Genomic DNA, 12,264 nt, shown 5'->3' on the forward strand with positions numbered 1-12,264 from the left:
TCACCCTTCATGGGCTTTGAGTGCAAAGAGGACAGAGGACAGAGGCTTTGAGTGCAAAGGTGTCCTCCCCTTGGTGTGAAGACACATCTCTCCCAGAATGTTGGGGCATCTGTGTCCCATGGAAAGGAGATTCTGCTCAGTTCCCAGAGGACATCAAGCACCATTTAAAATACTAGTAAAATCCGGAGGCATGACTTCCACAGGTTTCCACTCTGGACAAGGCAAATGAGTTAAATAAAGATGCAAAGGAAGAGTGTAGTGGGCACAGAATCTGATGAGGGGACCCCATTCCTATGGTACCCTTGGTCTCACTCTGATGCCACCAGCCACCCTCTCAGAAACCCCAGACCACCAGGCCTGCTGCTAAAGATTTTTTGGCCCCCTTCCACATCAGTTCTGCAAATTCTGATAAAGAATGTATGGGGCCAGCAGCCCAGGGACATCTGTTCCGCATATCGAGAGAGATTTTCCGGAATGGCAAAGGGCAGCTCTGGAGAGGGTGCCCACTTCTGCCACAATAGCCAAAACTCTTGGAGGATCTCCTCTTGCTCAGAGCAGATCCTATCTGGGGAAGATCCCATCCTAGCTGGGCTTTCCTCTTCCCCACTTCAGGTTCTCTGGGTAACTGTCTTCCCTGAACCCCAGCAAGGATCTGTTGGGGGAGAAGATGAGAGCTTCCCAGGGATTTCTCATGCAAAGGAGCTCTCTCTGCCCCAGGCCCTGTCTTGCTCTCCAGCCTTCCCCAAGACACTCTCCAAGAAAGCTGTTCCTCTCTCTCCTCTCCCCGGCTGCATTCAGGCCCCAACCTTTTGAGCTGCAGGCTGGAACTTACTAGCCAAATCCTCATGCCCATCTGTGGTACTTTCCACCTGGGGCAGGATAGAGGAGACTGGCAGTCGGAGGGTAAGGCTATAGATTCCCTTTTCCCTCTGAGGCCAGCTTGACCACCACTCAATAGACAATTTAGTTTTTTGTTTTACTTGGTTATTTTTTATTATTATTTTTGTTTTGTTTCTCTGAGGCTGTGGTGTGGGAGGAAGTATAAAGAAGTGTAAACAGGAAAGCCAGCCGGGCCTGGAGTTCCAAGCGCCCATATTTCATTGGCAGCTTCCTCTCTGTAACTGCTGCAGGGACACTTAACTCTTCCCTGGCTGTGACAAGTATTCACTGGGGTCTGGTGGGGGGGACGGGGAGGGGGGGGGCAGGATCCAAGAGTAAGCTCCTCTCTTAGGATGGCTCCTTTATCCTGGGGTTTGAATGCTGAGGTGGATGCCAAGGATTCCAAATGAGGGAGAAGCAGACCGCTCAGCACAGTCCCCCAAACTCAGTCCCTTTTGGGACAGAGCAGAGAAGGCAATTGCCTGTATGGGTTTCACAGCTTGGGATCAGCCCATCCAAGCAAGGAGAACAGGGCTAGCAAGAACACTTCCCCTCTTTTAGAGCAGAGCCCACTGGTCACTGTCTCCATTTTTTGGAGTTTCTCGGAATAATCAGATTTCGAGGCTGGGATCTGCCCACAGCGGGATTTATCGATTGCTGCAGCGCTGTTACACATCCATATTAATTAACCCAGACACCGCCTGGAAACCAAGCTGTTTGGGATGGGGGAGGGGAGAAATTGGGGGCCTTTAAGGAAAATGGACATTTATCAGTAATTCATGCCCTGGGGCTCAGATTGGAGAATCACTTCTCCACAAGAAACACGTGTCTTCCCCAAGCTGCGTGTCCCTTGACTTCTCAGCAAGAAGGGTAAGCCTGACTTACTCTTCACAGTCGGACTACACACTTCTTCAGGGTGGAATTAAACACTTCCCAGGCCCAAACACTTCAGAGTTACCTTGCCCCAGCACTCCGATGGTGGTTGTTTCCATCAGGACATTTTTAGAGGGGTTAACATCCCCTCTCCACCTTCCTTTCAACTTCCCCAAGGTAGAAGCTTTTTATGGCTTTCCGGGTTGTGTTTAGTGTTTGTTGGTGGTGGTAGTGATGGCCTTCTCCTTCCTCCTATCCCTCCGTCCAAAAAGTGATTAGAATCTGTTAAAGGATTTAATTAAGAGAATTAAATGAAAAGGAAGGAGGCGCAAATGAGTTGGGGGAAAACCCACACCAAAGCTATTCTCAACGATTAAATCGCCATTTTAACAATATAATGGAGTTTGCATCCTGAAAGGGGAAATCAACGCTCATATCTCATCAATAATTCATAGAGTCCGGGATCACGCAGAGGTCAGCAGACGGGCCGAGCGCCGGCCTACTTGGGGCTCCGAGCCGCTGCCGCATACATTAGCGCCGCCGGCCGCACCGCCGTCACCTTCAGCGCTCCTACAGGTTTAGGCCGATTTTTTCCTCCTTTTGGCGAATTTACTGAGACCTAGATTTCGGGCTTCAAGAGGAAGTGGGGGATTCAGGAGACTGGAGAGGATTGGACTTCGGGCCATTCTGGACCTGTCGGACCCCGAATAGATCAGCACGTTCCCAAGTTTTAATCTCTTTCTCTCCCGCTTCTTTCTCCTTCGATGCTTCAGGCGTCCTCTGTCCTATCAGTTCTCTCCCTAAATCTCCTCTTGGCCTCCTCTAGCTTCCCCCCACCCCCACCCCCTGGCCCCCGCTGCACAGCCACGCTCTGGTCTGAGCCTCCCTAGCTGCGGCCCCGCTGCGGCCTCTGAACGCAGCGGCTGACCATGCCTGACCCCCGGAGCCGGAGCCGAGTAGGATAGAGACGAATGTGTCTAGAGAGGAAGGTACTTCGAAGGCCCCAACACCGCTTGCCTAGTCAAGAGATGACCCAGGAAGGCCCGGTGGAGGGGAGTGTGGATTCAGCCTGAAAAAGGAGCGTTTAGGGGAGCAGAAGGGGGAAAGTCCTTGCATGTGGAAACATCTCCTTTTGGGGCCTTGGGGACACGATGGAGCATAAACCCGATATATTGGAGCTTCTGGTTGTCCTAGTCTCTTTTTCTCCGTATATGTGTCTTAACTCTCTCTTTTCTGTTTACAGATCCCCAAGGGTCCCTAGGGAAGGAGGAACAAAATCCTTCTCTGTGGGAGTTGGGGGCTTGGGAGGTGATATTTGGGAGCAAAGGAAAGCGAAAGAGGGCAGGTCGCTACGCGGCCGCTGCATTAGCTGAGGCAGAGGCTGTAACGTCCCCGAGCTGCCAGCAGAGTCCGCCTTAGACCAAGTTCACAGCCAGGCTGGAGTCTTCCAGGCGCCAGCGAGCGGTCCGGCAAGGTGGCCCGGGGCCCGCTGGGTCTTGCAGAGCCTGGACCCTGAGCTCTCTCTCCAGCCTTCTGGGGCCTGGGCCCCCTCCGGTCCCAAGGAACCCTTCCTCCAAGCTCTATCCACTCCTCGGCCCAGAAACACCCTTCTCGGTCAGCCCACTCTATGGCTGCCGTATGTCCTTTCGCCTGGCAAAAGCCATGGCGCCCCCACTCTGGGGGACACAAGAATGGAGAGGGGTGGGTCGTCAGAAGCTCTTCCAGGCATCTAACATGAGAGATGGTGAAAATGCGGAAAGTGGTGAAAAAAAGTCGGAAGTGCAGTTGGCATCTTTTCCCGAGGAGTTATTTAATAATGGAAAAAGATTGACTCCTTTTCCCCAGGTCTAAGGCCCTTAGTGGGGGTAGTAGGCGGGGGGGGGGGGATGCGGAAGGGGAGTCCGGGGGTAGGGGGCGACGGGGGAAGGGCAGGGAAAATGGTTTGCGCTTGGGTTTCTGCACCCGGAGCGGCAGAATGAGACCCTGGGCGGAGAGGCCAGTGTTATTGCCGGAGGGGTCGCAAAGTTGGAGGGTCAAAAGTTTACAGCGTGCGTGAGCCGGCCGCGGCGGGGGCGGGGTGGGAGAGGGGAGGAGGCTGTGTGTGTGTGAAGAGAGAAGAGAGCAAGCTGGGGATGCTCGAGGTAAGGAAGACTCGTGGGCTCGGGGAGTGGGGTAGCGGCGCTGAGAGCGGAGAGGCAGATATCTGGGGAAGGAGAACGGAAGGAAGAAGTCCTCCTCCCCAGACTGGCTCTGGTGGGCTAGGGAGATGCACAAAATAAAGCGCTCTGGGCATGGCCAATCCTCTACGCAATATTCTTTCCTAAAGATAACCTTTGAGTCGCCATATAAAATTTAATTAAAACCTACCCAGCCGCACACATTTTAAAAATCCAATTACCCACACGTCCTTGTAGGACGTTTGGTGGGGCCAAGGAAGCCTTCCAAGGCTTCCTGATTCCCACCCACACCAGCCCCATCAGGCTTCCTCTAAAGGGGCAAAATAGCTGGATCCCCCAGCTCCTTCTCCCTCCAGGCAGGCTAGTTTTTCAGGGATTCCTAACCCTCAGGTGGGGTCCAGGCAGTTGGAGTCCAGTAACCATGGGCCAGGACTAGAGGGAGTTTAAAAACTCCTATCCCTCCTTGCAAAGTGCTTGAGTTTAAGCAGTTGGATATTGAAAGAAGGTTACCTTAATTCTCTCACTCTCTCCCAAACCTACACTTGTGTGTTCTTTCAGAATGCCTCTCTTCCTGTTTCAAGGAGGGAGGGAAAATGAGAAGGAAAAATACTGAATGGCCTCACAGAGATCTTTCTAACTGGCGACCTGAAATGAACTTTGAATCTATGCATTAGGCTTAGCTCATAAGTATAACGCTTAGAGACACTGTAATTTTAACACCAGGACATATGCTTATTTTGGATCTTTAAATGACTGTTTGTTGCATTATGAGATGTCATCGTTCTCTTCTAAGCATTTCATATTGGAGGTGCTCTCTGGGTGTTTGTCCTGCCAGAAAAAAAGGTAATTTGAGAGTTTTCATATCAACGCCTTTTGAAACATGGCCAGAAAAGATAACAAATCAATTTGACCCCAGTTTTTTTTTTTTTTTTTTTTTTTAATTAAACCAATTGGGTATGGGTCCTCCTTTCTGCTTGGCCTTCAGGCAGATTTTTCTGGGGAGTCAGGCCAGGAGGGAATTCCTGGGTTCCAGAGGAAGGAGAGGTCAAAGCCTGAACTCAGGAATCTATTTCTATCTGTTCTTAGTCTCTTCCCCTCCACTGCAGGACAGAGTGTTAGCAAGTTGATAGTTTTGTGGAGTAGAATGGGTCCTGGGCTTGGTGGGGCCTCACAATTGGGAATGGGAGACTTCTGCCATCCCAAGCCAAGCTGGGTGCCTTGGGATGCTTAGTCCCAACCTCCCCAAACTAGGGGGATACCCCTTTGGAGACACTGGCCTGAGACTCGAGCTGGGTGGAGGGGTAATCACCTGATCTACTTCTGCTGGTTGAAATGTGTTGCTGGCATGCCACCAATTTCTAGTCCTGTCCTGGAGGGATAAACCAAAGAAAATCTGAGTATTTTAAGCACCTCTTTGATTCGTTCCTGAACCTCCTGGTGGTGGTTCAGGCAAAGAGTTATAGCATAGATGAGAAGTAATTTTAAATAAAAATGGAGGTGGGGAGGATACTGTTTGATTTTTAAAGGAGAATTAAAGCATCTGAAAGCCAAGTCCCCAGGTTGGACCAGTGCAGTCCAGCCCTTCTCTCAGGATTCTATCTTCCCCAAACATGCTGGCCTGTGGACTAGATCTCAGCACCAGGAGAGCTTCCAGTTCAGGCAGAAATGGGGATCTCCCTGGCACTGAGGGGCGGAACAAAGCAGGGTGTGCAGTTGAGTGGGAATACAGGCCCTGTCAATGCGGCCATTTATAGGGGTTCTGGCTCAAGTCTGCTCTCTGGGACCCAGATCCCCACATTTCCACTTCTCCAGGTGCTGGTCTCCATCACGGGCTGCAAAGTGAACCCCTGTAGAGTTCTACCCACTCTCTCTTTGCCCCCAGAAGGAAAGCTGACAAAAAATATTGAAATGATGGAATATCAAAGTGGGGGTGGACCGGCTGAGTCCCTATTCTAGTGGGACTTTGGCGGGTAGGAGTTGGGGGGAGGGACGGGAAGGTTCTGGCAAAAAGTAGAGCTAGAGAGGATGAGCTGAATCAAATTCCTTGCTCTGTCATTTTTCTCCCAAGTAATGACCTGCGCAAAATTCAATATGACCCAGCGAACTGCGCGAGCGTATTATAGTAACTGCCTGCTCTTGGGGGAGGCCCGAGAGGGGGTGAACCGCAGGTCACGGCGTCTAAAAATTATTAAAATGTTCGAGAGCCTGGTGACGCGCCTAGCTGTTTAACAAAGACTGCCAAAGTATGAGATTAATACGAAAACTTGCACTTCAAAAACAACACACCAAAAAAAAAAAAGTCTTGTTCCGGCCACCAAGGGGGCCCCGGAGCTCCTCTGCCCGCCGCGGCGGTTCGGTTTTCCGAACACACAATAGTGGACGAGAGCGAGCTTGTCGGGGGCCGCGCGGGCCCGCGAGCGGGCCGGCGGCCGGGAGGGCGCGGGGAGCGGCTCGGTGAGTACTCCCGCCCGCGCCCCTCCGGGCCTGGCGCTCCTCCGGGCCGCTGCCACGCGGGCCGCCCGGGGGCTCGCCTCCCCGGCCTGCGAACTCCCTCCTTCGCTCTGTCCCTCCCTCCCCGCCGACAAAAGGTAGCGGTGGTGGCGCGCGCTGGACACGCCCGGGACGGCGGAGGGCCTGAGCAGCGAGAGGTCACTGCGGCAACCTGTGGCTGCCGGGAGAAGGCGGCCGGCGGGCCAGCGAGCCACCGGGAGCGCGGGGGAGGTGGCTCTGAAAGCGCGCGGAGCCTTGGCTTTTTCTTTCTTATTTTTAGTATGCGTATTGATGTTAGTGGTCTTCGCGAGTGGAGGGGAGAGGCAGCCTCCTGCTCTGGCCAACCTCGTCTCGAAAGTCGCTGATAAACCCAGTCCTCCACCCCTCGCGGCGGGACTGGTTGGGGTGGGCAGTGCGACCCCTCGGTGGGATGGGCAGGTGGCGGCTCCCAGCGCACAGAGGAGAAAAATCTCTGCGCTGTGTCCCCAGGATCAACCCCACAGGCTCTGCTTCCCACCCTCCCTCTTGGGGTGCTTGGGGGCACCTGGACTCCATCTCTTAAGAAAGTGTAGAGCAGCACAGAGGCCCTCTCCCAATTCTGAAAAGTGTATGAGTTGGACGGGTTTTAGGGTGGCGAGTTGAGAAGGACAGGAGGTATGGGGTAGGGGAAGTGGTCTGGCCAGTTGGAATGGTGCCCCTGACTAAAGTGGCCTTTGACAAGACTAGGAAAGGTCCTTGCTTGACGCTGGGGGGCTAGTGGTGCATCTATCCGCACATTTTGTCTGTGGGTCCAGGGCCAGGTGCCAGTCTTCCTGAGTGCCCAAATGGAGGTATGAAATTACTTACTGGACCCTCTCGGCAAAAATAACTGCAATATTATTGTGTGTGTGTGATTTTTCAAATATAGGTGTCAGTGTTAGAAATCAAGCTTAGAAGCCAAACCTGGCAAGCTAGATTTGGGATAAAAAATCAGAGTCTCTGGACTCAGTGGCTAGTAGGTGAAAACTCCTCCTACCCACATGCAAGGGTCCCAGGGCTGGGTATGGGCACAGACCTTTAGAGTGTGGTGGTTAGAGGGTTGTTTTTTGTTTTGTTGATGTATTTATTAAAGAAAATTTTATTATATCACTAGGGATGCAAATATTCCTCAGACCTGGAGCGATGAGTGAGGAGTCTGGGTGGAGAAAAGGTTCTGTGCACCCTTCCCATCACCCTCTGAAGGCCCTTAGCTTTCACAGTCTAGGATGCCATTCCCTCCATCCCCAGTCTCCCAGCTTAGTAAATTCGGAGGTTACTGGCAGCCTCAGGAAGTCCCTTCGAAACTCCAGATCCCCCAGGTTTCCCAGATCCCCATTTAGGTCCCATTGCCAGCAACCCTAGCAGGTGGCTGAATAAGCAAGTTTAGATGGAGAGAGCCTGCCAGGAGCTAGGGAGGTGGAGGAAATGGGACTCCTCCTCACACTTCAGCTATCATCCCCCTTTCCTGGCCCCAGGAGGTATGGGAGGTTGGGAGGGGCCGAATATCATCTGGCTGCATCTTTTACGGTTCCTCCTCACCCTCTATTCGGAAATGAAACGCCTTTGATCTTTTTCTCAGGTTGTAAACGGAATTGCCCGTCATTAAATATCTGGGGCCCCATCTGCTTGGTCTCCCAGCATTTTTCTTTACAGCTGTTTCTCTTTTTACCATTGAATTTTTCCAAAGGACTTTTATGACACCCCCTTCACACCCAGCCGCCTATCCCTCTTCCCTTTGCTGAGAGGCCCCTTGGAAAATATCTAGATTTTCGTTTGATCACAAACTAAAGGCTGCAGAAGAACACGGAGTTGCCGATTGGGGTTTTGTTTTTCTTAAAAAAAAAAAAAAAAGTCCTGGGGGAGGGGAGGGGCTGGAGGGCACCCAGAAGGGCCTGATTCTGACTATGCCGCAGCCTCAGGATGACCCTTCCTCCTTTTGTGCTTAGCTAATGTTTACATCTCATAATTCATGCACTGCTGCGGAGATGCACAGCAACCCCAAGGTTCGCGTCCCTTTGTGGGACCTGCTGTTTCTGTTTCTCTCTAATAGAAGAGGAAGAGGGTTGAAAATCTTGTAATCCCAATAATGGACACACAGTGCCTTTTCCTGCTCCCAGAGCTCAAAACTAGGGGGAAAAAGAAAAGCAAAGCACTGAAACCATACCCCAAACGAAGGATGCGTGGAAAATAGGAGGACTGGAAAATTTCTGGGCCAAGAAGATCTGTCTGTCTTCTGTATATACCCTGTAGATCCGAATTTGTGTAAGGAATTTTGTGATCACAAATTCGTATCTAGGGGAATATGTAGTTGACATAAACACTCCGCTCATTTTTTTTCTGAAGACAAAATTTTTTTTCCTAAATGAGGACCATCCGGTGATACGAAGACTCCTTTTTCTTTCTTCCTTTTTCTTTTTCTCCCTCAACTGGTTAGAGATGGAGGAATCATCTACCTGAAATCTACCCATGCCTGCCCTTGGGAGCCTTAGTCCTTTTTCACTTATCTTAAAAGGTTAATGTTGTTGCTGATGTTTTTATTTTGTCCTTTCCCTTTGGTCCAGCTATTCCCTATTTTGGGTGCAGGGAGGCTTCACTGAAAATCTTGTAAAAATGACTATTGTCTTCAGTGCGAAGGGAAAGGAAATTCACTTTTCAAACGGATGCAGAGGTCGCCTTTCCGTTTGGGTGCAGAACAAGATGCCCTGGAAACACGCGATTACCAAAGGGTGTTATTGTGTGGGGATCACCCAGACTCCTATCCTTAGCATCACAAGGATGTGAGATTTCTCCTCGCTGCTGAGGCGCGGCATTAACGGCAATTAGAACATCTCGCCGCTGCGGTTAGGCTTGCTCCGGTGTTTCTGGAATTAGCAAATTGCTATTCAACGTGCTCTCAGAAGTTGGAGGTTTTTTACTCCAGTGTTCATGTTCCGTGTGGGAAACCAACTCGTTTCTCCCGGCTTGGGCCGCGTGGGATAATGGGAGGAGTGGAGAGGAGAGGGGAACAGACGGACTGACTGACACAGCCAAACTAATAGCGCAGCTAAATGCGATTTGGAAGGCGAGGTCTCCCCGAATTAGTGCATGAATTTCCTATCGATCCGCCCGTGGTTCCATTCATCTCTGACAAGTCCCTCCGTACACCCGCCTGGTTGCTCCGACGCCTCTTCTTTCACTCACTACCCCTCCCCGTGCGGCTGCAGAGAAAAGGCCCACGCTTGATGCCTCGTTCCCCTGTGTGTGGGTTCTCCTCTCCAGGCGGAGCCCCTAGTCCGCCCCTCACTTAACTTCCCTGCTTAGACGCTGGGTGCAGATGCTCCATACCCCCATCGATAAGAGGGGCCAAGACCCTAAGGGAGGCCTGGGGGAGGGAGGCAGGACGGGAGGGGCCACATTCAGAGCCCCAACTTCTGAGGGGATCCAGGGATTGTGCTCCGCCCAGCGCCCCAACAGGCCCTTGGGTGGCAACCTGCTCACTCTCTCTCTCTCCCTCCCTTTCCGCGATCCCGGAGAGGCGAGGCGAGGCGAGGACGCGGTGGCCCCGCAGGAGCCCTATGTAAATCCTGGTGTTGGGTGGGTAGGGAGGGGGGGTGGAGAAGAAGGGGAAATAAACCTCTTTGGCTGGAGTAGGGTCCGGGTGAGCAGATTTCCTTATCCGGGAATCGCAGGCGGGGCGGCCATTGGCTCCGAGGATCACGTGGGCCCCTAACTTTGTTCACTTGACAGTAAGTAGGAGGGCTTTCGGAAACAGGAAAACGAGTCAGGGGTCGGAATAAATTTTAGTATATTTTGTGGACAATTCCCAGAAATTAATGGCTATGAGTTCTTTTTGATCAACTCAAACTATGTCGACCCCAAGTTCCCTCCGTGCGAGGAATATTCACAGAGCGATTACCTACCCAGCGACCACTCGCCGGGGTACTACGCCGGCGGCCAGAGGCGAGAGAGCAGCTTCCAGCCGGAGGCGGGCTTCGGGCGGCGCTCGGCGTGCACCGTGCAGCGTTACGCGGCCTGCCGAGACCCTGGGCCCCCGCCGCCTCAGCCGCCGCCCCCGCCGCCCCCGCCACCGCCCGGGCTGTCCCCTCGGGCTCCCGCACAGCCGCCGTCCGGGGCCCTCCTCCCGGAGCCGGGCCAGCGCTGTGAGGCGGTCAGCAGCAGCCCCCGCCGCCTCCCTGCGCCCAGAACCCCCTGCACCCCAGCCCGTCCCACTCCGCGTGCAAAGAGCCCGTCGTCTACCCCTGGATGCGCAAAGTTCACGTGAGCACGGGTGAGTGCGTGGGCACCCCTTCCCCCTCCCACCCCCGGCGCTTTACACCAAAGGGACCTCAAGGCATGGGGGTGGGGGGAGCTAGGGGAAGCCAATTGTCCCCGCTATAAACTCGCCATTGCCGGAGATTTACGGTCGCCTGTTTTCAGAGCCACATAATTACATCCCCCATAAATTTTTATGGCCTGGTGGGCCCCGCGCCTTTGAAGTAGGTTCCCCATCCTCTGCCATTCTCACCAGCGACTTTTTCGCCAGGGAGATGCAGTCTCAGTGAAGTTGGAAATTGGGGAGGGGTGTGAGAGGTGGGGGAGGAGAAGGGGGAGGAGGTAATCTGTATTTAAGCGGAGAGTTGAGTCAACTCCCAGTATTTATTTTTTCTTTTCTTTCCTCTAGTCTGGCTTCTTGGCTAGTGGGCAAAAGTTTTTACTGGGGGCAGCACTACTTGGAATCGGAACATTGAGGGTTGGAACTAACAGAAAGGTTTAGGGAAGCCCCCTCCCTCTTTCACCCTTCATTCTCCCATCTCGGGCCCCAGGCCAAGTAAGGGGAGAGACGAGCGATTAAAACCTTGTGAAGATTCCTCATTCCTCCCCGCCCCCTCCCCAAACAACAACGTCGTGACCGCACAGTCGTCCAAAACTTAGAGGTCTCTTTCTCCTCCTGGGGTCCCGCTTTCTCCTTCGTCCCCACCCCCTCTGGAGGAAGAAGAGGTGGCGGGAGAGGGAGGGAGACATTGCGTTAGCTGGAGGAAAGGGCTCCCCTCCTCCCTTTCGGGGCAATAAAACTTTCTCTTTCTCCCTCTCTCTGTGTGTGTCCAGTCAACCCCAATTACGCCGGCGGGGAGCCCAAGCGCTCTCGGACCGCCTACACTCGCCAGCAGGTCTTGGAGCTGGAGAAGGAATTTCACTACAACCGCTACCTGACACGGCGCCGGAGGGTGGAGATCGCCCACGCGCTCTGCCTCTCCGAGCGCCAGATCAAGATTTGGTTCCAGAACCGGCGCATGAAGTGGAAAAAAGACCACAAGTTGCCCAACACCAAGATCCGCTCGGGCGGCACCGCAGGCTCAGCCGGAGGGCCCCCTGGCCGGCCCAACGGAGGTCCCCCTGCGCTCTAGTGCCCCCCTTGCGGGAGCCGCGAACCTCGGGGCGGGGGTGGGTTGCGAGCTCGCGGGTGGTTGGGGGAGACGAGGGAGGGGACCCTGGGGCATGGGCCCGAAAAAGCCTACCTGCCCTCCCCCCACTTTGTCTATTTACACGAATAAATGCGGAGGAGGGGGGAGGGGAAGCTTTATTTATAGAAATGACAATAGGGAGCCGGGTGAGGCCCCCCAGAAGCAAGGTTCAAGTCTCTTGCTTTCTTCCTTAAAAAAAAAAAAAAAAGAAGAAGAAGAAGAAGAAAGAAAAAGACAGAAAGAGAAATAGGAGGAGGCTGCACTCCTCATTTTCAGCTTTGGCGAAGATGGATCCACGTTTCATCTTTAATCACGCCAGGCCCAGGCCCATCTGTCTTGTTTACTCTGCCGAGGAGAGGACGGGCCTCGGTGGCGACCATTACCTC

General features: G+C 53.2%; 1 protein-coding gene across 1 annotated transcript; it reads left to right on the forward strand.

Moving 5' to 3' along the window:
- The first annotated feature begins 9,750 nt into the window (after nt 1-9,750).
- HOXB4 (homeobox B4) lies at nt 9,751-12,089 on the forward strand. The gene is given in 4 exon segments (XM_014476524.2): nt 9,751-10,014; nt 10,189-10,591; nt 10,594-10,704; nt 11,523-12,089. Coding segments are annotated over 4 exon segments (1,077 nt in total). The 3' UTR covers nt 11,822-12,089.
- The last annotated feature ends 175 nt before the right edge of the window (nt 12,090-12,264 follow it).

Source organism: Bos mutus, chromosome 19 (genome assembly GCF_027580195.1).
Source record: "Bos mutus isolate GX-2022 chromosome 19, NWIPB_WYAK_1.1, whole genome shotgun sequence".
In the NCBI taxonomy this organism is placed as follows: domain Eukaryota; kingdom Metazoa; phylum Chordata; class Mammalia; order Artiodactyla; family Bovidae; genus Bos; species Bos mutus.